The sequence below is a fragment of the Lolium perenne genome, chromosome 5 (genome assembly GCF_019359855.2).
Source record: "Lolium perenne isolate Kyuss_39 chromosome 5, Kyuss_2.0, whole genome shotgun sequence".
NCBI classification, from domain to species: Eukaryota; Viridiplantae; Streptophyta; class Magnoliopsida; order Poales; family Poaceae; genus Lolium; species Lolium perenne.
In genome coordinates this window covers 196,187,038-196,200,460 of record NC_067248.2, presented here as the reverse complement: position 1 = coordinate 196,200,460, position 13,423 = coordinate 196,187,038, and the positions used below count along the sequence as shown (strand labels likewise).

At 43.5% G+C, this 13,423-nt stretch overlaps 1 protein-coding gene across 1 annotated transcript; it reads left to right on the top strand.

The window, feature by feature from the left end:
* Window positions 1-8,165: 8,165 nt before the first annotated feature.
* LOC139831348 (uncharacterized) lies at window positions 8,166-9,460 on the top strand. Its single transcript, XM_071820631.1, has 6 exons — window positions 8,166-8,331; window positions 8,416-8,520; window positions 8,586-8,718; window positions 8,790-9,131; window positions 9,202-9,285; window positions 9,365-9,460. Exons 2-6 carry the CDS (start codon window positions 8,432-8,434, stop codon window positions 9,452-9,454), a joined length of 738 nt encoding a protein of 245 aa, XP_071676732.1. The 5' UTR covers window positions 8,166-8,331; window positions 8,416-8,431; the 3' UTR covers window positions 9,455-9,460.
* The last annotated feature ends 3,963 nt before the right edge of the window (window positions 9,461-13,423 follow it).

Below are 13,423 nucleotides of genomic sequence, written 5' to 3'. Positions count from 1 at the left end.
GATAATGTGATACTTGGCAATTGTTGTGCTCATGTTTAAGCTCTTGCATCATATACTTTGCACCTATTAATGAAGAAATACATAGAGCTTGCTAAAATTTGGTTTGCATAATTGGTCTCTCTAAGGTCTAGATAATTTCTAGTAAAGAGTTTGAACAACAAGGAGGACGGTGTAGAGTCTTATAATGTTTACAATATGTCTTTTATGTGAGTTTTGTTGCACCGGTTCATCCTTGTGTTTGTTTCAAATAACCTTGCTAGCCTAAGCCTTGTATCGAGAGGTAATACTTCTCATGCATCCAAAATCCTTGAGCCAACCACTATGCCATTTGTGTCCACCATACCTACCTACTACATGGTATTTCTCCGCCATTCCAAAGTAAATTGCTTGAGTGCTACCTTTAAATAATTCAAAATTTATCACCTCTGATTTGTGCCAATGTTTAATAGCTCATGAGGAAGTATGTGGTGTTTATCTTTCAATCTTGTTGGGCAACTTTCACCAATGGACTAGTGGCTTCATCCGCTTATCCAATAACTTTGCAAAAAGAGCTGGCAATGGGATTCCCAGTCCCAAATTAATTAACAGAAATAGACACTCCTCCATGGTATGTGATTGTTGGACGGCATCCGAAGGATTCGGTTAGCCATGGCTTGAGAAAGCAAAGGTGGGGAGGAGTGTCATCATAATAAAACTAAAATAAAAAGGCACTCCTTCACGGTATGAGATTGTTGGCAGGCACCCGAGGATTCGGTTAGCCATGGTTTGTGAAAGAAAGGTTGGAAGGAGTGGCACACAAAAATAAAAATAAAATGGGAGCCGCTCTTTGAAGGTTTGTCTGGCAAGGGGGTTAGAGTGCCCACTACCATTCGTTGACAACAACAAACACCTCTCAAAATTTTACTTTTATGCTCTCTTTGTGTTTTCAAAACCAAAGCTCTAGCACAAATATAGCAATCAATGCTTCCCTCTGCGAAGGGCCTTTCTTTTACTTTTATGTTGAGTCAGTTCACCTATCTCTTTCCACCTCAAGAAGCAAACACTTGTGTGAACTGTGCATTGATTCCTACATACTTGCATATTGCACTTGTTATATTACTTTGCATTGACAACTATCCATGAGATATACATGTTATAAGTTGAAAGCAACCGCTGAAACTTAATCTTCCTTTGTGTTGCTTCAATACCTTTACTTTGATTTATTGCTTTATGAGTTAACTTTTATGCAAGACTTATTGATGCTTGTCTTGAAAGTACTATTCATGAAAAGTCTTTGCTTTATGATTCATTTGTTTACTCATGTCATTACCATTGTTTTGATCGCTGCATTCATTACATATGCTTACAATAGTATGATCAAGGTTATGATGGCATGTCACTCCAGAAATTATCTTTGTTATCGTTTACCTGCTCGGGACGAGCAGAAACTAAGCTTGGGGATGCTGATACGTCTCCGACGTATCGATAAGTTCTTATGTTACATGCCACATTATTGATGATATCTACATGTTTTATACACATTATATGTCATATTTATGCGTTTTCCGGAACTAACCTATTGACGAGATGTCGAAGGGCCAGTTGCTGTTTTCTGCTGTTTTTGGTTTCAGAAATCCTAGTAAGGAAATATTCTCGGAATTGGACGAAATCAACGCCCAGAGTCTTATAATTGGACGAAGCTTCCAGAACACCCGAGAGCCGGCGGAGGGGAGCCCTGGGGGCCCCACACAACACCCTGGCGCGGCCAGAGGGGGGGCCGCGCCCCCCTAGTGTGTGGGCCCACCAGGCCCCCTCCGAGGCTGCCCTTCCGCCTACTTAAGGTCTCCATCGCGAAAACCCTACCACGTTCGACGAAACCAGAGAAAACCTTCCAGAGCCGCCGCCATCGCGAAGCCAAGATCTGGGGGACAGGAGTCTCTGTTCCGGCACGCCGCCGGGACGGGGAAGTGCCCCCGGAAGGCTTCTCCACCGACACCACCGCCATCTTCATCAACGCTGCTGTCTCCCATGAGGAGGGAGTAGTTCTCCATCGAGGCTCGGGGCTGTACCGGTAGCTATGTGGTTCATCTCTCTCCTATGTGCTTCAATACAATAATCTCATGAGCTGCCTTACATGATTGAGATTCATATGATGATGCTTGTAATCTAGATGTCATTATGCTAGTCAAGTGGATTTTACTTATGTGATCTCCGGAGACTCCTTGTCCCACGTGTGTAAAGGTGACAGTGTGTGCACCGTGTGGGTCTCTTAGGCTATATTTCACAGAATACTTATTCGCTGTTATGAATGGCATAGTGAAGTGCTTATTTATATCTCTTTATGATTGCAATGTGCTTTGTATCACAATTTATCTGTGTGCTACTCTAGTGATGTTATTAAAGTAGTTTATTCCTCCTGCACGGTGTAATGGTGACAGTGTGTGCATCGTGTAGTACTTGGCGTAGGCTATGATTGTGATCTCTTGTAGATTATGAAGTTAACTATTGCTATGATAGTATTGATGTGATCTATTCCTCCTTTCGTAGTGTGAAGGTGACAGTGTGCATGCTATGTTAGTACTTGGTTTGGTTATGTTGATCTGTTATGCACTCTAAGGTTATTTAAACATGAACATTGAATATTGTGGAGCTTGTTAACTCCGGCATTGAGGGTTCGTGTAATCCTACACAGTTAGTGGTGTTCATCATCCAACAAGAGGGTGTAGAGTCTAGCATCTATCTATTTATTCTGTTATGTGATCAATGTTGAGAGTGTCCACTAGTGAAAGTCTGATCCCTAGGCCTTGTTCCTAAATACTGCTATCGCTGCTTGTTTACTGTTTTACTGCATCTTTACTTCCTGCAATATTACTACCATCAACTGCACGCCAGCAAGCACTTTTCTGGCGCCGTTAGTACTGCTCATATTCATTCATACCACTTGTATTTCACTATCTCTTCGCCGAACTAGTGCACCTATTAGGTGTGTTGGGGACACAAGAGACTTCTTGCTTTGTGGTTGCAGGGTTGCATGAGAGGGATATCTTTGACCTCTTCCTCCCTGAGTTCGATAAACCTTGGGTGATCCACTTAAGGGAAACTTGCTGCTGTTCTACAAACCTCTGCTCTTGGAGGCCCAACACTGTCTACAAGAATAGAAGCACCCGTAGATATCAAGGGCGCATAGTTAACCTCCGCGAGTACTTGTTACCCTATGGACTTTGTAATAACCGTTTGCCTAAATTCTTCTATGGAAAGTTCAGTATTTTCCATCGCGTATTCTGGCAAAAAGATTCACAAATAAAACATGACTGAATTGAACTTTAAACCTTTAACCAAGGTACAACTCAAACTGCTTTTTGAGTCCTCAATTTCTCTAATCCCGGTCGGTCCAGCCCACTTGACTACATAAGGCCATGTTTGGTTAGCCCCCACCCGACGGGAAATGCAGCCCAATCCCTGTCTACCCACGTGGATCAGCCCAACCGAGATTTATTCCCGGCCCATTTGAAACCACGTGTTCGGTTACACCCGACGTGGAGCTCACCCCGGCCCAAACCCTTCTGACCCAATTGAAAGTGCATGGAGCCCCAGCCCAAATATAATTAACTCTCGTTTATTGTGAGGGATGACAATAAGAGATAATGCATTGTACCTCTAATATTTATTGATTTTTTTGCAAAACACAGTACAGATGGAGACGCACACAAATACGTACACACACTCACCCTATGAACGCACGCACACCCTACCCCTATGAGCACCTTAGATAGACTGGTTCATGAACTTGATCCAGTGGGTCTTGAGATTGACGAAGTCACCACAGACGCCTCGTTGTCGACGGAACGTCGCCTCCCACTAAAGAATATTCCGCTTTTATAAGATACTAAAGTGTCAAACCTACGGTTTGAACTTTGGTCGGTTGGGGGTGCCACTGCCCTCTTATTCTCTTTTGACCATCCAACCACATGTTAATTCTCATATTATCGTATTCTCTAGATGACATGGAATATTAAGAGAAGATGTGCCTTCCCCACCATTGTACATACCCTCAGGGAATTGTTCTTTCTCCAAGCATGCGTAAACAACAACGCGATCAGAAAGATAAGGACGCACGTCAACTGGATTGAGGTGCCATCGTCATCCAAGTAGTAGCGCGTGCGTATGTGAGAGCAGGGCTCAAAATATTTTTTAAAAGTTGTGGGTACCCGAAAAATATTTATCTCGAAAGTTCAGACTATACTCAGAAGAGAAAATTCAAATAAAATTTGAATGTGAACAGAAACAATATTTCCAAATTCCCAAGATTTTGGTGGGTCACAAAGTGCACGTTTGGTAGCCTAGTGACGGTCTAGCCAAGCTGGTTGGGGCGAAAACCGGGAGTTTGCTTACCTGCATGTTGACGTGAAGCCTAAAGCAGCCTGCAGCCAGGCCCAACGACAACAGCTGATCGCATATCAATAGTAAGAAGAAGCACTCGAAATCAAAATTGTAAAGGTCAATTCATAATGTCCGGACTTAGGGGTATGACATGGAACAGTGAGGGTTTTAGAGATCTAGAAACATCTGTTTTATTAAGGAATCTATAAGGGATCACCCACTAGACTTCATAGCCTTATTAGAGATGTCGCAGTTGGCAAACATTTCGCTTGGTTTTGCCTACCGCCACATTATGAATTGGCCTCTTAATTCAAATAAATTTGAATAAAAATAGAAACAATATTTCCAAATTTACAAGATTTTGGTGGGTGACAATTTTTTGCTATTACCAAAACTCAAAACCATGTATGGGAGTGGATAGTTAACCCTCCGCGAGCACTTACAACCTTACATATGTTGTAATGGCCACTTGGCTAACTTTCTTCTATAAAAATATTAGCTTTTTGTTCCATTGCATAACTTGCAAAAAATGATTCACATATAAAACATTGACCAAAGGGGGAAGACTCTCTCCCTTAGTTATACATTGTTAGATAGATGTTGAGACCTCTCCAGCAGCGAATTTATACGCGCTACATAACATCCCGTTTAATTCATTCCCCTTGCGACTCGAACTCCGGTGGGTGGATTGTGCACTCGCAAGTCTTGCCACTGAGCTGGCACCCAAAAACGATTCACATATAAACATGAACAAAGTCAAATTTCAACCTTTAAACAAGGTACAACCGGCGTTTCTCTGAGTTCCTTAGATCTAAGGTGGCGTTGGAATCGGCCTAAATTGGTCATTGGCCGGTAATGTTTACTCATACCAAATTTTATCTACCATGTTCCATTTTTATATCAGTTTAGGAAAATTGCAGTTTAATGTTTAATATTTTGATTATGCTCCGCAAATGAATTCCTATTGGGTGTATCTTCATTTATTTCCTAGATCATGTAATTGAAATTTTGACAAAACGGACCACCCTCCCCAATTCATTGACAAAAAGGACCACCTCTGAGGCAAATTGACAAAAAGGACCACGTCGTGCGTGGCGGCAGGCCCCCCCAGCCGACACGTGGCACTTGCCGCCGGGGCTGCGGCGGCAGGGACCCGCCGCCCGAGCAGGTGGCGGCACGTTTGCCTGGACGCGTCGCCGTTACGCGTGGTGGGCCATGCTGCCGGCGCATGGGGCGGCAGGGCGACGTGGAGGCTGCCGCCAGGGAGAGTGGAGGCAGGACCCGCCAGCAAAGTCGTCGCTCCATGCATGCGCAGACGCGGCCGACAACTTCGCCCGGGAAAAGAGCTACCGACAACCACGGCAGGAATCTGGACCTGCACGCACTTTGTTGTTGTAAAAGAAGCTGCTACTGTTTCTAATTAGGGTGCTTTTAGCTTTAACTGTTGCAAATTTTGGTGCTTTCGGTGTGATTGCTGGAAACTGTTGCAAATTGAGATGATACGGACGCCGACGCAGATTCTCTGGTACTCCCCCGTTTCAAAATAGGTGTCTTACTTTTGTCTACATATAGATGTATGTAATGCATTTTAGTTAGAAAAGCATATGTATGTAGATAAAGTTGAGACATCTACACGGAGTGTAATAAATAAAGCATGCATCGATTCCGTGAGCTGAGCCGATTCTATATAAAGACGTTACTCGCTCTCACTCTCACTGTGAACACACTCTCGCTGGAATCAACAAAGAAATCGAGAAAGCTGCCTTGCCGCCGATAGAAGACCGGAGGGGCCGGAGGACTGAAATAAATTTGAGTAGATGGATTAATCAGAACTGCCCGGATTTAAGTAAGTGGGCGCAAGCTCACGACTCAGGGGCTCGGTACGGCATAATGACCAGCAACATGTCAGAGGTTTACAATGGCGTGCTGAAAGGTGTGCGAGCCCTCCCTATCACAGCCCTGATTACTGAAACTTGGAACCGGACTCTGTCATACTTTGCAGACAGAGTGCAGGTCGCAAACACACGTTACGTGATGAACAAGCAATGGTCTGAAAAGATGCAACGGCATTTGGATGAGAAAGCTGAAAAATCCAAAAGTCATGGGTTTCGTCAAATTGATGCACTTAATAATAAGTGGGAAATCCACGTGCGAGCCAAGTTTGTGAGAGGCCACCATAGAGGATCGAGAAAGCAAGCTGTTCAACTCGGCCCCAACACGTGTGAATGCACTTGCAACAAGCCCAAGCTTTTAGGATACCCATGTAGTCATGTCCTGAGAGCGGCAGCAGCGCACAACATCAGCATGGAGAACTACATATCTCCCTACTTCAACATCCAGAACCTACTCGGAACTTGGAACGGTGAGTTCTGGAGCTGGGGACTCGATGGACACTATAGGTACGAGTTTCCAGAAAGAACTACCAAATGGGTTCCGGACCCGACATTGAAGAGACCGCGAGGGGACGACGCCAATCTCGACGTCACAGGAATGACATGGATCATAGTCAGGCAGGAGAACCTCGCCGTTGTCGCCTTTGCAGATGCCCCGGTCATGCGCGAAGGGAATGCCCTTACCGCACCAACAATAACCCTACGTGATGTAATTTTTTGTTTTCAAATATTTGTATGTCAGGCGTGCTGTAATAAAGAGACATGTATTAATGTATTATTCTATGATTATCGCATCGCTGCATGCATACATATTTAAATTATTTTTTTAGTCTGATTAATGTATTAATGTATGATTATACCATCGATGGATGCAGGTTATGACGTCGGATTTGCCAGACCTTTTGCGAAGATCCTGCGATGCCGGACACCGTTGCCACCTCTGGTTGAACCCGGATGCCCACTCAAACCCACCTCCGACCTTCAGGGTACGAACCATTAAGAACAGGTTTCTTGTTAGCAATGTTTATGAGGAACATCTCAGGGTCCATGGACTTCTGCCATTTTCTAAGCTGACATCAAGCAGGGAGAAGTTCACGTTAGACCCATCTCTTCTATCGGCCCTTGTTGATCGTTGGAGACCTGAAACCCACACCTTCCACTTAAGTTGTGGGGAGCTGACACCTACGCTCAGAGATGTTTCCATGGTCACTTGTTTGCCAATCAAGGGTACTCCTTTGGTCCCGGTCTCTTATTCTAGTACTTGGTCAACTGAGGTACATGACCGTCTTGGCGTGGCAATGCCTGCTACGAGCCGCGGAGGGTCACGTCCTAGGGGGGTCCTTCTAAGCTGGTTGGTCAATAATTTTCAAGAGTTACCAGCTGATGGAGATAATGCGACCATGAGGCGACATCTTTTTGCATATTTACTGTACCTATTTGGTATAATGTTTCCTTCGTCCCATGGTGACATTGTTCTCCCGGGTCTAATTAAGATAGCCAAGAACATAGTAGATTCGCCTCCACCTCCCATCCCTATATACAGCTTTGGTTCTGCAATGCTCACGTATACCTATAGGGGGTTGTGTGATGCAACAAAGAAAACCAATGCATCTTCAAAGGGGCATATACTTGATGTAAGCGCATAGTTTCTTCAGTTATGGTCGTGGGAGTACCTCCCCGTTGGGCGTCCCTAGATAATGAACCCAATTCACCCCTACGGTGGTCACACCGAACAATATGCCCCTCTTACTTTTGGAAGTCGATGGGTACATGCTAAAAAACGGTGGTCCAATAATGTGGCACATGGTTGCTACCCAGAATACCACCAACAGTTTGAATAGCTGCAGGAGACCATGGTTAAATGGGACCCATTTACGGAACACGACGTGTACATTGTCTGGGCTCTTGTTAAACCAGTACCAGATATGCTGCGAGACAGACGGTGGTGGTTCACACGATACAACCTACTGTTTATTTGGATGGTTGAGCCATACAACCCAGAGCGTGTCATGCGGCAGTTTGGTCTGCATCAGGATGTTCCCCCACCATCACCAAGATGACTTGTTGCTGATGTTCATACGTAAGTTCACGCACTCTAATAGAAACAATGAATTGCATTTGTATTACTCTATTTCATTATTTAATGAAACTTATTGTATTGTAGACAAGATAATAAAGGCATGAGTTGTTTCGACTGGAGTCAGCGTAATCAAACATGGATTACGAAATGGATTGATGAAGCAGAGTCCGATGGAATACGCGAAAATAGGTAATTATATATTTTAATTCATCTTATCAGCATGTACGTGCTAACGTAATTTATCACTAATGCAGACGGTACCACGGTGAGATATTGACAGCGTATAATGAATGGTACCGCGCTAGCACACGGACTCTGCTCACCGGTCCCCCACCATCGAGTCTGGCACACCTCACATGGGCCTCAGCTTACCACCGTGACACTTCGGTACTTTCTATATAAATATAATTCAGAAAACTTGTGTTCATAGGTAATATTAATTTTTTTATTTCATTCAGATTGACAAGTTTAGGCAGATCGCAGAGGATGCCCAGAACACTTTGCAGTTGCGCAACATGGATAGTTCGGAGGGAAAATCCATGGTAAAACGTATTTTTAATACTGCCATTAAAGGGCTTAGGCGTCTTGGTTGCAGCCGTCACGACGATGTTGTCAGCCGAGCATTCGACATGCCGGAGGCACCGTCGAACAGACCGAGTATGGTACGTGTTAGCCAGCCATCAGCCACACCGACCGTACCAGTTCCCTCTACCTCGCATACATCTAATCCACGACGCGAATCATCTCTACTTGAACGATCACAGTCCGCACACATATCTCAACGCCATGGTGCCACACAGGTAATCAACTTGCGTACATACATTCCTCCTGAACTTACAACAATAACACATTTTTTTCCAATTGTATTAGGAGAACGATCATTTTCCGTCATATCCATCTGGACAACGATACTCCTACACAGAAGGCGAGTACTCGCAAAGATTCAACACTCAGGTATGCTCATATTTAATAATTACCTACCAACACGTGATTATTTACATGACTACTAATAACATGTCGTTTACGTTCGTAGGAATCTGTTGACCCTACGTGGTCCAACATGGGAGCTGGTTTAGGCCACAATATGCCTCCACTGCGTGGTCGTGACCACATGCAATCGTAATACCCACTTAGGTTAATTCATGTTAATTACATACATGATTATTGCGTGCATGTTTCTGACGGAGCCATTCAATACGCAGGAATCTTTAGTCCCGACATGGCCCGATATGACGCAGCAACCACAATACTACGGCAGCACTTCCCAACAACCTCGCGATGATGTTACCGGGATAGTTGAAGAATTCTTTGGAGGTGCTATTTTCGGCACAGATGCCAGTTTGATTCCCCCAAATCAGGAATCTCCATACATATTTCAGACTCCATCGCCAGCTGATGAGACACGTACAAAGGATGAGGAAAATCAGTACGGCCGAGGTTTGCGTCCACTGATACGTCTCCGACGTATCGATAATTTCTTATGTTCCATGCCACATTATTGATGATATCTACATGTTTTATGCATACTTTATGTCATTATTATGCATTTTCTGGAACTAACCTATTGACGAGATGCCGAAGGGCCAGTTGTTGTTTTCTGGTGTTTTTGGTTTCAGAAATCCTAGTAAGGAAATATTCTCGGAATTGGACGAAATCAACGCCCAGGGTCCTATTTTTACACGAAGCTTCCAGAAGACCGGAGGGGAGACGAAGTGGGGCCACGAGGTGCCACCACAACAGGGCGGCGCGGCCCAGGCCTTGGCCGCGCGGCCCTGGTGTGTGGGGCCCTCGTGTGGCCCCCTGATCTGCCCTTCCGCCTACTTAAAGTCTCCGTCGCGAAAACCCTACCACGTTCGACGAAACCAGAGAAAACCTTCCAGAGCCGCCGCCATCGCGAAGCCAAGATCTGGGGGACAGGAGTCTCTGTTCCGGCACGCCGCCGGGACGGGGAAGTGCCCCCGGAAGGATTCTCCATCAACACCACCGCCATCTTCATCAACGCTGCTGTCTCCCATGAGGAGGGAGTAGTTCTCCATCGAGGCTCGGGGCTGTACCGGTAGCTATGTGGTTCATCTCTCTCCTATGTACTTCAATACAATAATCTCATGAGCTGCCTTACATGATTGAGATTCATATGATGATGCTTGTAATCTAGATGTCATTGTGCTAGTCAAGTGGATTTTACTTATGTGATCTCCGGAGACTCCTTGTCCCACGTGTGTAAAGGTGACAGTGTGTGCACCGTGTGGGTCTCTTAGGCTATATTTCACAGAATACTTATTCGCTGTTATGAATGGCATAGTGAAGGGCTTATTTATATCTCGTTATGATTGCAATGTGTTTTGTATCACAATATATCTGCGTGCTACTCTAGTGATGTTATTAAAGTAGTTTATTCCTCCTGCACGGTGTAATGGTGACAGTGTGTGCATCGTGTAGTACTTGGCGTAGGCTATGATTGTGATCTCTTGTAGATTATGAAGTTAACTATTGCTATGATGGTATTGAAGTGATCTATTCCTCCTTTCGTAGTGTGAAGGTGACAGTGTGCATGCTATGTTAGTACTTGGTTTGGTTATGTTGATCTGTTATGCACTCTAAGGTTATTTAAATATGAACATTGAATATTGTGGAGCTTGTTAACTCCGGCATTGAGGGTTCGTGTAATCCTACACAGTTAGTGGTGTTCATCATCCAACAAGAGGGTGTAGAGTCTAGCATCTATTTATTTATTCTGTTATGTGATCAATGTTGAGAGTGTCCACTAGTGAAAGTATTATCCCTAGGCCTTGTTCCTAAATACTGCTATCGCTGCTTGTTTATTGTTTTACTGCATTTATACTACCTGCAATATTAGTACCATCAACTGCACGCCAGTAAGCACTTTTCTGGCGCCGTACTACTGCTCATATTCATTCATACCACTTGTATTTCACTATCTCTTCGCCGAACTAGTGCACCTATTAGGTGTGTTGGGGACACAAGAGACTTCTTGCTTTGTGGTTGCAGGGTTGCATGAGAGGGATATCTTTGACCTCTTCCTCCCTGAGTTCGATAAACCTTGGGTGATCCACTTAAGGGAAACTTGCTGCTGTTCTACAAACCTCTGCTCTTGGAGGCCCAACACTGTCTACAGGAATAGAAGCGTGCGTAGACATCAAGCTATTTTCTGGCGCCGTTGCCGGGGAGTAAAGGTAAAAGGCACTCATACTCCGGTCCCAGGTAAAGTACTTTTCTGTTGCCGTTGTGTGTGTGCTCGAAGCTATTTCCTTTAGATCTTGCAATTGCATCTTTTTGTTTCTTGTTTACACTAGTTAGGCATAATGGACAACAATGAGCTTCTTATTATATTTCCTGATTTAAGACATGGATGGTTTGATGCGAAAATTAAAAAACCTATGGAACAAATTAGTATGAACGCTTTGAACACCATTGTTGCTAATGATATGGAAAATTCTAAGCTTGGGGAAGCTGGCTTTGATGAGCATGATATTTTTAGTCCCCCAAGCATTGAGGAGAAAATTTACTTTGATGATACTTTGCCTCCTATTTATGATGATTATAATGATATTGGTCTTTTAGTACCGCCTGTTATGGAGGATAAATTTGATTATGATTACAATATGCCTCCAATATTTGATGATGAGAATAATAATGATAGCTACTTTGTTGAATTTGCTTCCACTACAACTAATAAAATTGATTATGCCTATGTGGAGAGTAATAATTTTATGCATGAGATTCATGATAAGAATGCTTTATGTGATACTTATATTGTTGAATTTGTTCATGACACTACTGAAAGTTATTATGAGAGAGGGAAACATGGTTGTATGCATCTTAATAATGTTAAGTTTCCCCTCTTTATGTTGAGAATTGTGAAGTTACTCTTGTTTTATCCTCTTATGCTTGTCACTTTGTTCTTCATGAATTCATTTGTGTACAAGATTCCTTTTCATAGGAAGCATGTTAGGCTTAAATTTGTTTTGAATTTGCCTCTTGATGCTCTCTTTTGCTTCAAATACTATTTCTTGCGCGAGCATCATTAAAATTGTTGAGCCTATCTTAATGGCTATAAAGAAAGAACTTCTTGGGAGATAACCCATGTGTTTATTTTACTACAGTACTTTGTTTTATATTTGAGTCTTGGAAGTTGTTACTACTGTAGCAACCTCTCCTTATCTTATTTTATTGCATTGTTGTGCCAAGTAAAGTCTTTGATAGCAAGGTTCATACTAGATTTGGATTACTGCGCAGAAACAGATTTCTGTCTGTCACGAATCTAGGCAGAATTCTCTGTAGGTAACTCAAAAAAATCTGCCAATTTACGTGCGTGATCCTCAGATATGTACGCAACTTTCATTCAATTTGGGCATTTTCATCTGAGCAAGTCTGGTGCCACTTTAAAATTCGTCTTTACGGACTGTTCTGTTTTGACAGATTCTGCCTTTTATTTCGCATTGCCTCTTTTGCTGTGTTGGATAGATTTCTTTGTTCCATTGACTTCCAGTAGCTTTGTGCAATGTCCAGAAGTGTTAAGAATGATTGTGTCACCTCTGAACATGTGAAATTTTGATTATGCACTAACCCTCTAATGAGTTTGTTTCGAGTTTGGTGTGGAGGAAGTTTTCTAGGGTCAAGAGAGGAGGATGATATACTATGATCAAGAAGAGTGAAGAGTTTAAGCTTGGGGATGCCCCGGTGGTTCACCCCTGCATATTTGAAGAAGACTCAAGCGTCTAAGCTTGGGGATGCCCAAGGCATCCCCTTCTTCATCGACAAATTTATCAGGTTCTGATACGTCTCCGACGTATCGATAATTTCTTATGTTCCATGCCACATTATTGATGATATCTACATGTTTTTTACACATTATATGTCATATTTATGCGTTTTCCGGAACTAACCTATTGACGGGATGCCGAAGGGCCAGTTCCTGTTTTCTGCTGTTTTTGGTTCCAGAAATCCTAGTAAGGAAATATTTTCGGAATTGGACGAAATCAACGCCCAGGGTCCTATTTTTCCACGAAGCTTCCAGAAGACCGAAGAGGAAACAAAGTGGGGCCACGAGGCGACGACACAACAAGGCGGC

Bases quoted from the DNA above. Each gene is read 5' to 3' on its own strand.
- LOC139831348 (XM_071820631.1), top strand. From the start codon at position 8,432: ATGAGTTGTTTCGACTGGAGTCAGCGTAATCAAACATGGATTACGAAA. The intron at 8,521-8,585 runs GTAATTATATAT...TCACTAATGCAG, and splicing joins GATGGAATACGCGAAAATAG to ACGGTACCACGGTGAGATAT. The intron at 9,286-9,364 runs GTATGCTCATAT...TTACGTTCGTAG, and splicing joins CGCAAAGATTCAACACTCAG to GAATCTGTTGACCCTACGTG.